We start from the raw sequence: 12,850 nt of genomic DNA on the forward strand, positions 1-12,850 counted from the left end.
CTAGCCAGGCAAAGGGTTCCCGTTCCCCGATCTGGCAAGTTGCATATGGGGGCCAAAGCCACAATGCACTATGTGTCAACTCGATGTGGATGGCTGGGTTTATTGGAAAACAAAGCATGGATCTTGAGTATGCAAGCCGCTGACAAGCCTGGTTCGAGAAGTGATAACGAACAGAATAACGCGTGCTAGTAAACTTAGCTGCGTTGATGGTGGCTGGACTCGAGATATTCTTGGTTCGTTCTCGCCCCCATGACTATTCGTCCTCGTGTTAGGTCTATCACCTACTCGTCTGTGTTCTCTGGCGGCTGCTTCTCCTTAACACCATCGTTCACAATGGTTGTCACAGTAACATCAGACAGATTTGCCAGCTTCAACTTCACGGGATTCCCTAGGTCCTCAGTGTCATACACCTGTAGCTTGTTCGTCGGCGCCCTCAGTGGATCGAAGGTGACAGGGTCGTCCTTGGGACTGGATTTCATAAAAGATAAGGCTGAGGCCAGCCAATTCGGATAGACCTTCACAGTGAAGCGGGCCTGGAACTTTGTCCAGTCCTCGCGCCCTAGTAAGACGGCAGCCTGCATGCTCGTAGGCACGCCAGTCCTGGTGCTTTTGTTCTCACGCAGAATCCACGATACGCTGTTTGGTTTGCCATAGTTGCGACCCTCGAGAAGGATGAAGCCCTGTAAAGATGTAGCATCAGAAACGTCTCTTTCCACTCTCTTTTCGCGCTTGAGCTCGGCCCCAACTTCTACTCCCGTGACATTTGCACCAAGTTTACCACCAACTGATGTGTTGACCGTCTCGCGCTGCGTCGTCGGATGGACGCTAAAGAAGCCCTCGGGGTGCATCCTCGCAACCCACGGCTTACAGTCCTCATCATTCTTGGGCGAGAAGGTGACTTGGATGTCGACTTTCTTGATGCGGTGGTTTTGCTCGAGTGGCTCGAATCGAAACTTAAGGACAACAAGGGTGGCGAGATCGTCACAGTTGGCATCGGCCGAATAGCGCCCGTGAACAATGTCCGTGCAGAAACAATCGACGTAGAATATCCCTTTTCGTTGAATAACGTTTGAGCGTTGGTCTGGATCATGGGGATCGTCTTCGGTGCGGAAATATCCTTCGGAATCTCCACCCTCGCTCAGCCTGATGGAGAATGATTGTGGACAGGCCTCAGAGTCAGGGTCATTAGCTGTGTTTCCGGCGCTGGGAGAGGAATCCATGCCTTTTTCGAATGCAGAGGGTTTCAGGCAGAGGAGGGTGTCTCAGTTGTGGGTGGCAGGACGGCACGGTCTGAAATACCTTTGGCCTCTTTCGCTCACACAGTGGACGGTAGAAGGCGCAGTGCATGCATCTCCTCCCATGGTAGTGCGCAAGTAACTTGTTTGGTGTCACGCCCACGCACCCTGGCACCCCATGACACCCCAGCCAACCGAAGACTATCAGTAAGCTTGCATTGGAATGGAGATAATGTGTACAAGTCTCTTCCAAAGATGGCTAGCATTGCCACATGTTTTCAAGCCTCCAGGCTCTTCCCCACACCAAGCGCTGTTACAGCCTACGACAAACAAATACGCACTTGAAATACTGCGAACGCTCAGCCGCTCGTACGAGATACAATCCTTGACAATACCGGGCGAGCCTTGAATGGAGATCCGATTGATAAAGAGCCTCAAGAGTCACGCGGGCGTAGGTATCATATCTCGCAGCAAAACGTGATCAATTAACTTGTTCATGCTCTGTTGAGACAACCAGGCTCTTCCAAGAATCTGACAGCTTCACGCTCTAATGTACCTAGTCAATGACAGCCGTTATTTCGGAATACATCTTACAAGCTATACATGATGCAGGAAACCTCCCGCCCAAGTCGTGTGGCCCAGACAACTCAAGACCATGATAGAGATCCACCGAGACTTGCAACCAGCAATGTGGCACGGCGTGGATCGTGCGGTATGAAAGAAGAAGGAAACATGGACTCCATAGAGACTCCAAGACAAACGATGAAGACAAAGCACCTTTCGAGAACCCCAACAGGTCAGATGGCCGCTTATGGTAGACACGATACTCTAGGTGTGGCAAGCGGAGAGGAGGAAGATAGCCAGATGTCACTGTGGGATATCTGGAACACCCAACCCGAGGATGATATCAGGCAAATACTGCAAGAGCTCAAGACTAAAATCCTCCGAAGGGAGATCCAAGTCGACACCGAGGAGCAACTGCGGGCATTCTTGGACAGTGACGACGTGGAATACGTTGGAATCCTCACCGATCCTGAACAGGAAAACTTTCTGCACATGCTGGCTTCTGACGCTCAAAATAGATGCCTCGTCAAATTCCTAGCCGACGAACGGAGTCAACTCATGTTCGGCACGGATCGATCCATGTACTACCCACTCCATGTCGCCATCAAAGAGAAGAACACGGACTTCATCACAGCCGTGCTTGCTAGCAAGTTCAGCGAGACAGATAACATGAAGAAGGTACTTTCACACAAAGGCGGGTCTAATCCAGGGAACTGTATTCACATCGGGATCCAAGTCGGGCTCGATCCGGCACTTATGATCAAACTGATTGAGAAGTCGGACGGCACTACGCTGGCAGAGCAGGATGGCGCCGGGTTGACGCCACTTCACTGCGCTGTAGACTACAAAAATTGCAGGAAAGGTCAATTCGAGGTGGTCCAAGCGCTCTTGAAGTATGGCGATGCGGCTCTCGACAAGGAAGGTAGCATTCATGGGTCGTTGTCACCTTATCAATACCACGAAGAAACGAAGAAGATCGAGAAGAAAAAGCTCGAGGAGGCGGAATGGACAAAAAGACAGAATGACGGCAGAGGAAGCCAGCAGTCGCGAATGGGAAATGACAACCGTGGTGTGCGTGACCCTTCTCATTTTCAAGATGCTGGTCAGGTCGATCTCCGGAAGACTGCCGAGGACGACAAGGATGACGCCAAAGAGCGAAAGAATATGGTCGATCTTGGCTCACGAGGATACGGCGCACGCAGACAGTCGCATGCCATTCAAACCGACTCAGTCGAGTCCCGGGTCAAATCACCGACAGTTGGTATACGTATCCCGACAGGGGGAAACTCGTTGACGCCGCCTCCACCAACCGACCGTGTCTCGTTCCCGCCAAATACTACCGCAGCAAATCTAGGTAGGCCAAGAAAGGCTGTGCGCGCATCACGTCCAGGTGCCGCAAGAAGATCAGTTGGATCCCAGAGACTCCAGCAACCCGAAGCCCCTCCAGATGACGAGACCGCGGATGAGATTTCGAAGGAACTGAAGTTGCACTACCTTCGAAGCATTTTCAAAGGCTCGGCTTATGCTGGATCCCAGGAATTTGCTGACAGCCACAGGCCAGAGCCTCGAAATCACGACAGGGCTGTCAGGTTTCTGTACGGAGACAACAAAGAAAGTAAGGAGCTCTCTACTAACATTCAATGGTGCGGGTGTTCGTGCTAATCAGAACTGATGCTCAGATCGTCACATATGCTTTAACTTTCTCGACGGCCCTTCGAAGATGACTGCCAACAAATTCAGGGCGACGTATGGGGGGTTTAAATTCGACCATGTTCTGCAGTACGTAGGGTTTCGTCGCCTAGAATTTATGTCGCCCGAGGTGGCTCCCAGAGGGAGTGGCCTCATGTCCAAAGCGGCTGCTTCCTCTGGGAAAGGAAGAAGAGATATGGAGGTCCCATTCAACTGGCTTCATGACAAAGGTGTCACCAACATCATAAAGGTCATTGTCGACGACCTGGAGCCTCCTTCCCACAAGGACGAGTCAATCCAGAATGCTTTGAAAAAGTTTGACATTGAGATTCTTGACTGGAGAAAGATTGACCTCTGTCCAGCCACAATCTGCACATCCTGTCCCAATCTCCGCGAAATCCACCTCTGGTGGAGTGGAAACAATGGGATATTGAGAGCGTGGAGTGAATCAGAGGGATTGGCGAGACTGGAACGACTGGAAACCATACAGATACACCAAACACAGGTAAGCTCTTCCAAAGATCCACCGCATGAAGAAGATGTTGAGCTTGGCATTTTGCAGGAATTAGAGTCCGAGTCTTGGACAGACACGAATATCGCGACGTTTCGCAAAAGACTGAGGGACTTGAGAAGTGCGCAAAACAGTTCTCGGAAAGCCAGCGACAAACTGCCACAAATTCGTGTTCCGGACCCAATCAAAGCCATCGATGGACCTGCCCAACGACCGACCGGGTTACACCCCAAAACGGACCCTAAAGTCCAACGTGAAACACATAAGTGGTTACACATAATGGACACGTTTGCCGATGGAGTATACAGGATCAAACCAGATCGCGATGTAGATTTCTTCAATTCTCTACCGCCAGAACTCAAGACAGACGTAAGAGTCGCATTGATTGACGACGGTGTGCAGTTTGGCCATGAAAGTCTGCAGGAGAAGATACAAGACGGGTGGAGTTTCGACGACGGCTATGATGGCGTTGATCTCCCCGGAGCGAGGCGGCCATTCCACGAATCCAGCACCGGACATGGCACTCTCATGGCCAACATGATCTGCCGCATCTGCCCGAATGCTAAGATTTTCGTTTGCCGGTTGAACGTATATCCTGGAGACGGTACCAAGTCCCTTTTTTCTGCGAAGAGTGCAGCCGATGTTAGTTCCCCAGACAGCATCGCCCCCAAAACTTTCCGAATGTTATCAGCTGACACCGAATATAGGCCGCTGAATATTGCGCAACTCGAGGATTTGACATCATTTCAATGTCATGGACAATCAAGAAATCCATATACACACCAGAAACTGCGAACGACTGGAAGGACCTTGAACGCCTAGAAAAAGCCTTGGACGAGGCGTGCAAGAATGGTGCTCTTCTGTTTTGCTCTGCGCCGGACGAAGGTGGCATATCGGATGAGAAGTTCCGTACTTATTATCCCGTAGGATGTGACTCGTTATCCAGTCGCATCTTCAAAATCGGAGCGGCTACCTCTGCCAACAAGGAAGCGGACCGCACGGGCAAGTCCTCGCAACTCGACTTCATCCTTCCCGGACATGAGGTCAGAGAGAGGGGAAGCGATGCAATCAAGGTTGACGACAGCCTTAAGAGCGGATCATCGGTAGCAACGGCTTTGGCGGCAGGCCTTGCAGCGCTTGTCATCCACTGTGTTCGCCTCGGCGCCATCGAAACCATCCGCGCACGAACCACTAGACGCAACAGCGAGGCGAGAAAGGTTGAAGGTGACGCCTCGAGCGAAGACGGCGCCAAGTCCGAGGAGAACACAAACGAGGACCTGATGACGGCGTTGGAGGCGGTACCGATCAAATCGGAAGACTTTGCTGATATCAAAAAGTTTGAGCACATGATGCGCGTTTTCGCGAGCATTCCACGACAGAGGAAGACGGGGGAGACTTGGAAATACTTGGAGGTGGACAATACTTTTGAAGGGCCGGGAAAGACACTGGTCAACAAAGAAGTGAACGAGAGCCAGAAAATACTGGCTGTGACCAAGCTTGCCATGAACTTTGTGAGCTCCGGCTTGTCGAAGTTGTGAGGCACAGTTTATTCGGTCAGGTTCATTTCACGATGGCTTTCTCATACAAAAACCTGTATGCATGGTTGTTTATAGAGGCAAGGAATCCGAAGATGCTTTACAGTCGACGAGGAGGCTCTCTTGGTTTTCAATTTCCAGCCTCGGCACTCCTAATCAACGATATCAAGACCAGAAATGCCAAGCCCACCAGCGCCTTAGCCCCTGCACACGTGAACCTCCGCTGGCCACGCGTTTGGTGCTTTAGCGTGTTTATTTCGCCAAGCCGGAAACACTCGAAGTCCTTTAAATCGACTTCTTTCCCCGCCCCAAGTGCCCGCCCCAGACTTTCCGACCACCTTCACCCCCCTCCCCCACCTCTTCCCGTCTCAACAGGCGTCAGCTAGTTTGCTCTTCTTCACCAACTCTCTTCACCCAGACCTGTTTGCTGTTTCTCTCCCCCCTTTCGTCCTTGCCCGATTTCCCCTATATACACCTCCCTTGCTACCCCTCTGCCCTTCCGTATCGGAGTCCAGTTGTCAGAGCACACTTCCCGAGGCATCGGTTTGACTTGACATGATGGATCCCCCCATACATAAGACACAAAATTCTTCGAGAGATTCGCAGCTATCCGAAGCATCGAACCCTACGGCTGGAGCCCTTGCCGAAGCTGGGCAGTGGTCGGGATTGGTTGATTGTCGATTCGGTCTCGATCTCACCCATGGTGGTTTGGAGTCGATGTCCTGCGGAAGAAGAAACACCCAATACCACACTGGGCAAGAAGAAGGATACAACTGCATCTCTCCACGATTTGTGAAGAAAAAGGAGTAAGGCTTTTCTTCATATGGAGCCGCTCGGCGCACACGGATTTCTGCCTCGTGATATCCTGCCTTGTTCCGTGGGTGGAGGCGATCTTCTGTGGCTGGCGGGTGGTGTGACTCGCTGAATACCCCAGAAATACCTGGGCCAGTTTAATAGTGACAGATTGTGCCTGCGGTTCTTCGCAAGAACTTCTTATGAAGAACCGTTGCGAGCTTCACAACGCCCGCCGCTATTTGGAGGTTGCTTGCCTCTCCGTAAGTATCCCCTGGACATGCAAACAGTCGTTGGCCAGGCTGGCAGATGTGGTTGTGCCGTCTTTTGCTCTCAAGCAAGGTCGGGAATCGCATTCATCAGGTGTGTCCGTTGCACATGATGGGCCTGTGAGCCAAGAGAGGTACGCTGGCTGTTACATGCAGGCCGGCCGATGAGGCGGACGAAGGGGATTACCTGGACCCCTTACCGCACTCGTTAGCTCGCCTGCTGGTGACGGCTTGACGGCGGTTGATGTGATCCTTTTGGCTCGCAGGTGATTGCCCAGCAAGCGTGTCTAGTGCCGCAGGTCTTGCCACACCCTTCCACGACGGATTATTATTATAATGCGGATCTGCGAACCAAAGGCACCTGGAGTATTGACCCCTCTGCCCCTCTGGCCACCGTTTACTGGCCCGTCAAGGAATCTCCAGGAACCATGGAATACAAAGGAAACCTCTTGCTCGGCGCCTGTCCGTCCGGAAAAGGAATTTTTTTCGGAACCACGAGGACGTGCAAAAACGACTGGAGCCACTCATGAGCTGGAGATACAGCAAGGAGCACAATCGGCATGATATACATTTTTCCTGTGCACGGCAACTCTTCTGGACGGACTTCAGATTTCGACATATCTGAGATTTTCGGTTATCGCAAACCCGAGACAATCAGGCTAATTTTTTGGCTGGAAGATGTTCCGCGGATGAGGACGAATACTGGTCCAATGCAGGATGGCAACGAATTTCTATTTTCTTGGGAAGGACTGAAAGAGGCGAAGAACCTTCCGTCGATCGCAGTCTTCAAAGATCATTTGGAAACTCGACCCACAAGTCTTGACGAGGGCCGGTAAAATGTTTTCCCATTGTCGAGCTGCCGCACAGAAAGCAGTCCAGAGTGGAATATATCTCTGGACTACCTGTCTTCTGCACCAGGGTGTAGAGGCAGTGAATCCATTCAGGCGCCATGAGCCTGATCAGCCATGTGCTTGGCCATTCCCCAAAACACGTGAGAGCGATCCGCTCTACTTGCAACCTGGATCAACCCCTACGACGTGATCACGTAGAGGCAAGAAAAAGCTCAAGTGCTCGGCAACGAACAAAAAGGGCGAACGTCGATAATTCGGGACACAAGCTTGTCGATGTGCAATCTCCTCACTTGGAATTCTGATTACGACCATAACGAAACCCCACAAAGAACCTGGGACATAAAACAATTCAGCCATGCGCAGGCCTTGTCATTGTGTTTTACCACGTTGATCATCGAGCACGGCCAACTTTCAAGACCCTACATACCGGAAAAAAAAACTGGTCCAACTCTCAGAGCGGGCATTCTCGAACGACCATGGTCCAAATCCCGTTGGATCTGAGGCATATCTTTGAAGAGGGCACAGAGGGAGCGAATTCCTATATGAGGTCCGGTCCGGTTCGGTCCGGTCCGATCACGAAGCTACCAAACCATTTCTTCTGAGGCATACACCCACTCATCAGTCAGTGGTCACCATTTCTGTGGGGTGCGATCTTTCAAGTGAGATATGATTGGAGGCTATGAAATGGATTGAACACAGCAATTGCGAGGGAATAAGAATATGCAACACGACATGATTCTGGCGAAAGGATCTCCAACATCTATCTTATATCCTGACGGAGATTTTCAATACATGGATGGTTCAACTTCATGCGTGTGTGTGTGTGACTGTGCGAGTCCCATGTTGAGTATATATACGGGCCGAAGACAGAACGAAACGAGACGATGGACCACGGAAACCAGCACACAGCACCCAACACGAAACACAAAATACCGAGAACTCAAAAGACGCAACCCCGAACAGACAGAAATATGGCCCAACTCATGACTTTTGCTTGCAAAAAAAAAACCCCCACCTCCACGACCACTGCGCTGCCCACAAGCGACCTACCAACCAAACCTATCTCTCTCTCTCTCTCTCTCTCTCTCCTTGTCTTTGACACCATGCGTGCGGAAAAGTGCCGAGCTGCGCTTTACACCGGTCTCGTCGCCGTTACGGACAGGACTGCGTGAAAAGCCGAGGCCTCATTTTACTCTTATATTTCCACACCGCGGTGTCGGAGGGAAGGAGTCAGATAGGCGGAGCTGGTCGGGCGTGCGTGCGTGCGTGCGTGCGTGCGTCAGAAGAAGGGATACAATTCAACAAAAAAGAAATGCCATATCCACATTCAATCTCGTGATGAAATGAAAAGGGGTCGCAGGAAAGGCAGCGCGTGTTTTTGTTCCTTGGTGGTTCTGCATCGCTGCGTTGTATGTTCAGAGTTCAGTGTGCCTTGTACTGGTGCACTGTGTGCTGTGTTTCCAATGTCCAACTCGGATCTAGAAGAACAGCCAGCCAGCCAGTGGGGTCAGGCCGATTCCTGGTTCCTTGACCTGGTTTTCTTGTTTTGTTTTTTTTTTTCAAAGAAAAGAAAACAAATAAGAAAAACCTTTTTCATCGTGGGGGTCAAACAAAAAGTTTGCACCATTTCTTGCTTGAGGCAAGACCATGGGGAAGAAGATGGTCACATACACACACACTGACCCCAATTTCTGCGCCGCATCTCGTTGTCATGTTTCTCTTTGCGGTTGGGAGTGTACAGAGAAAAGAGAACTACGAGGAACACGTTTTAAGGAGGCAGAAGACCGATGGTGGCAGAAGGCTGGCGATGCAGGAAAGAGAGTGACACAAAATTTGATTCTACTGCTCCAGACAATTCTATTGTGACGACGTTTGCTGCAAATTGACCATCTCATAGAATTTGGACGGTCTCCTTTTCTCATCTCTTCTTCCGTCATATCATGCATAAATACCAATACCCACACCCGGATCCTGCCATACAACTTTGTCTATTCCTTTGACCATCGGTCCAACCCGTCTCTTGTGCGCCAAGAACGTCCCTCTATGCAAAAGCTCCATGTTGCATATTCCTGCCACTTCGGTTCCTCACGAGAGCAAAGGTCTTCTGCATGCACTGTCTCTTCCACCAATCCTTGACTCGGCTGAGCACTTTCCGCTTCTTGTACGCAAAATCGGACATTGGAACCGTATCTCCCAAATCTGGATGTGGATACTCGAACGAATGCTGTGTTTTTATATGGCACGACTGGCTGAGTCTCATTGTACCGGTTTCCTGTTGGGTAGAGCTATGTCGTGTTCCTAGCAGTCCTGTGGACTTTGTGAATCCACTGCGAAGGCTGTGCAGGTCAAATTTCTTTCTGATGGTAGAAGGCTGTTTCTGCGCCATCGCAGCCGAGCTGTCGTCAGAAAAGAAGCTTTGGACTTCTCGGAGAGGCGGCCTATACAGCGCCTGAGGTTGGTCCGGGAACCGAAGGCTGAGATTCAGTTCTGAAGAAGTGAGCGGCGGCCCTAATTCAGGAGGTGCTAGCTGGGGCACCGATCCCAAGCGGGGAATCTGAGAACTGTACCGTGTACTGTTCAAAGGCTCGATGACGCTAGTATTGCTTCGGTGCGAATGGACAGTCCTGACTGATGCTTTTCGAACAATTTCAATGCCTTTCTTGACAGGGTCCGGCATCGCCGCCAGCATACTGGTCCATCTCCGAGGCATAGGCGTCGGCACAAGAATACTACCTGCAGAGACCGTCGTTGGAGGCAGTACTGCCACTGAATCTGCACTCAATTCGGCGTAGCCAGCGACTGGCGAGGTCTCGCTCATCTTTTCGGGCGAATCATCAGTTACCCATTCTTCATCTCGCCCAACGACCTCCAGCAACTGTCCCGTTTGTTCGAGGACTCCCAATTGCCCAAGACTCTGGGATTTCCTCCGGCTCTTCATCAGAATTCGTGCTCGCCGTCTTTGATGCGATGCTTGTCTTGCGAGCGTGTCGCTTTTTGACCTGCGATGAGTATGTAGCGCTCCTTGAGTCGGCAATTCGCCAGTTACCTCTGGGCTGAGACTCAGCTCCGACAATCTTCGGACCTTGAATTTCGTCTGTGGTGGGTCCGAGTCAATGTCGGCCATGTCTCCAGAAGTCAGTGAAAACTTTGCGTTGGATCGGGTAGACTTGGTCGACTCTGAGGTCAAGAGTCCGCTGGTTGACTGGAGTGTCTGCCACCCAGATGAATGATCCCGAAATCCGGAGCTCACAGAAGACAAAACTAACCTAGAACCGACCCGATCTTCTAGAATGGCTCCAGGAGAAAGTCTGGCATCCATACTGGCAAACAGACGGCGGGGAATGAGTCGACGCCTTTCGGAACTGGCGAGGCTGGAGTGTCGAATAGTTGAGCTCGAGGTCGTCGGTCTCAAGTTGCATGAAGACAAAAACCGCGGCATACTGGACGTTGCTCGGACGGTGCTCTCCACGCTACTATTCACTGCCGCCTCTGAATGCTCAGGGGGACTGTGTGTTTGGAGATGTGGTGCATCTTCGCAGTCGGTCCCGTCGTCATTCAGTCCTAGACATTCAATATGTCTATCGAGAAGGGACTCGATGGTGGACCTTTCATGCATGGTAATCTGACTGCCATCTGCGTTAGTGCTGGGGAGTGCTTGCTCAGAAGCCATTTTCTCCCACTGGCTCTGCTCCTCGACAGCTCCTAACTTCGACCCATCTTGCAATTGTGGGGACAGAACTCTTTCGAGGAACTGCAAGTCTGGATGCTCTTCAACGGCATCCAGCCGAGAGAAGGTCTGAATAAAATGAGCCGGTTTTCCCTGGTCAGGCACATAACTATCAGAAATTTCCAGGATGCGACTGAATCGCTTCCTACTCTGCGATGACATTGGCCGCTCGGGCATTGGCGACAAGATCTCGGGGTGATCTTTCGAACGAATGTCGCCGGATGTCTTTGGTCGTTCCTTTAACCCAGACGAATAAGAACCGAAGGACAGTGGTCTAAAATTAAACGAAGGTAATTCCCACTGAGAGTGAGCCCGTTGAACGCCACGGAATGCTGGTTGGTAGTTTTCGTCACAATGCGGATCTCCATATTCCATCAACCTAGATATGGAAGGCTTGTGGTCAAATACAGGCGAATGGACTCGGGCAGCAAGAGTTGTAAGATCACGCGGGCTTCGACTTGTATTTGGAAAGAATGCACTCGAGTGACTTGAGCCACACGTTCGACGTGAGGTGGTCGACGTCTGAGAATTATCTTTTTCGTCTTTCGATCGTCGATCGAGATGGTCCTGCTCGGAAGGAGGAAGTCTCTCAATCACCTGGTGGTTACTCCGTTAGCACACAAACGACAACGGAGATGTCTTGAACAACGTCAAAACTATTTGAACTCCTAACCTTTTTATTTGCAGAAAGAGACCTCATCGGTGGTGCGGTGGTGGCCCCAAGGCTTGACTTCCGGGGTGGAATCATGCCAGCGAAGCTATACTTGGACTGTTTTGACTGCTCGCTCACTCGGCGATTATGCGCTGTCGGCAGCTCCAATGGATGAAAGGCTGAGCCCGGGACTGTGCCGAAAGGTGATTGAGCTTGACGTCGTTCTGGTGCGGGGAGGTTGTCTAGGATTGTCTGGTCCATATTGAAGGGCAAATTGGCGGCAGCAGTGTCGTCGGGAGGAGAGAAACAATCCTCCTCGAGAAATGACTCAGAGTAGTCGTAGTAGTGAGGTGTCGTAGACTCGGTTGGAGACTTCGGTAGACCTCGAGACGAGGCAGCGCTGTGATTCCAAACTGGCCGGAAACTCTGGAGAGAATTGGACATGGGAGTAGTGGTCCTTTGATGCGGATGACCAGCGAACTCATTGAGAGAGGAGATTGCTGGCGACGGCAAACGAACGAAGGAAGAGGTGGAATTATTCAGGTCGGCAGGATATACAGGTGGACCAGGACGCAAACGATACGCAGAGATGGGGGAGGATGCAACCGTTCCGACACTTCCCACTCTTGGATAGCCATGTCTTGCACCATGCCTGTAGGGATATGCCTCACTGAGGGCAGGAGAGGAAGCCCGATAACCGGTCCGGCGTCTGTGGCCAGAAGTGATCATGGGGGAACTCGAATGCAGGCTGTGAAAGTCACGGTGACTGCGGAGAGTGATCAGCGACCTATGCGAGTGAAGTGGACGAGCAGGGACGCCGGGACCAGTGAGGTGTTGTTGGGATCTATGCCGTGGACCAGCTCTCTTGGAGCGGAACTCTGAGTGAAGAGATGTCTGGGCAGAATGAATAGTCTCTCGTCCTGATAAGGCCGAAGATGATGGAACCTGCCGAGGCCCATGGTGGCGGCGGTGAGACTGTCGTCTTCGTGGTCGTTGGTACTCGAGGTGAGGGTTAAACGAGGTAT

At 51.4% G+C, this 12,850-nt stretch overlaps 3 protein-coding genes across 3 annotated transcripts; 1 reads left to right on the plus strand and 2 right to left on the minus strand.

The window, feature by feature from the left end:
* Positions 1-281: 281 nt before the first annotated feature.
* Positions 282-1,220, minus strand: AYO21_01044 (hypothetical protein; the record flags this gene model as incomplete). Its single annotated transcript, XM_022651028.1, has 1 exon — positions 282-1,220. One exon carries the CDS (start codon positions 1,218-1,220, stop codon positions 282-284), a length of 939 nt encoding a protein of 312 aa, XP_022516506.1.
* An 816-nt stretch (positions 1,221-2,036) lies between these two features.
* Positions 2,037-5,537, plus strand: AYO21_01045 (hypothetical protein; the record flags this gene model as incomplete). The annotated part of the gene is made up of 4 exons (XM_022651029.1): positions 2,037-3,414; positions 3,479-3,993; positions 4,051-4,641; positions 4,707-5,537. 4 exons carry the CDS (start codon positions 2,037-2,039, stop codon positions 5,535-5,537), a joined length of 3,315 nt encoding a protein of 1,104 aa, XP_022516507.1.
* Positions 5,538-9,487: 3,950 nt separating this feature from the next.
* Positions 9,488-12,269, minus strand: AYO21_01046 (hypothetical protein; the record flags this gene model as incomplete). The annotated part of the gene is made up of 2 exons (XM_022651030.1): positions 9,488-11,770; positions 11,847-12,269. The coding sequence occupies 2 exons, from the start codon at positions 12,267-12,269 to the stop codon at positions 9,488-9,490; spliced, it is 2,706 nt and encodes a 901-aa protein (XP_022516508.1).
* Between the last annotated feature and the right edge of the window lie 581 nt (positions 12,270-12,850).

This window comes from Fonsecaea monophora (genome assembly GCF_001642475.1).
Source record: "Fonsecaea monophora strain CBS 269.37 chromosome Unknown Scaff4, whole genome shotgun sequence".
In the NCBI taxonomy this organism is placed as follows: Eukaryota; Fungi; Ascomycota; class Eurotiomycetes; order Chaetothyriales; family Herpotrichiellaceae; genus Fonsecaea; species Fonsecaea monophora.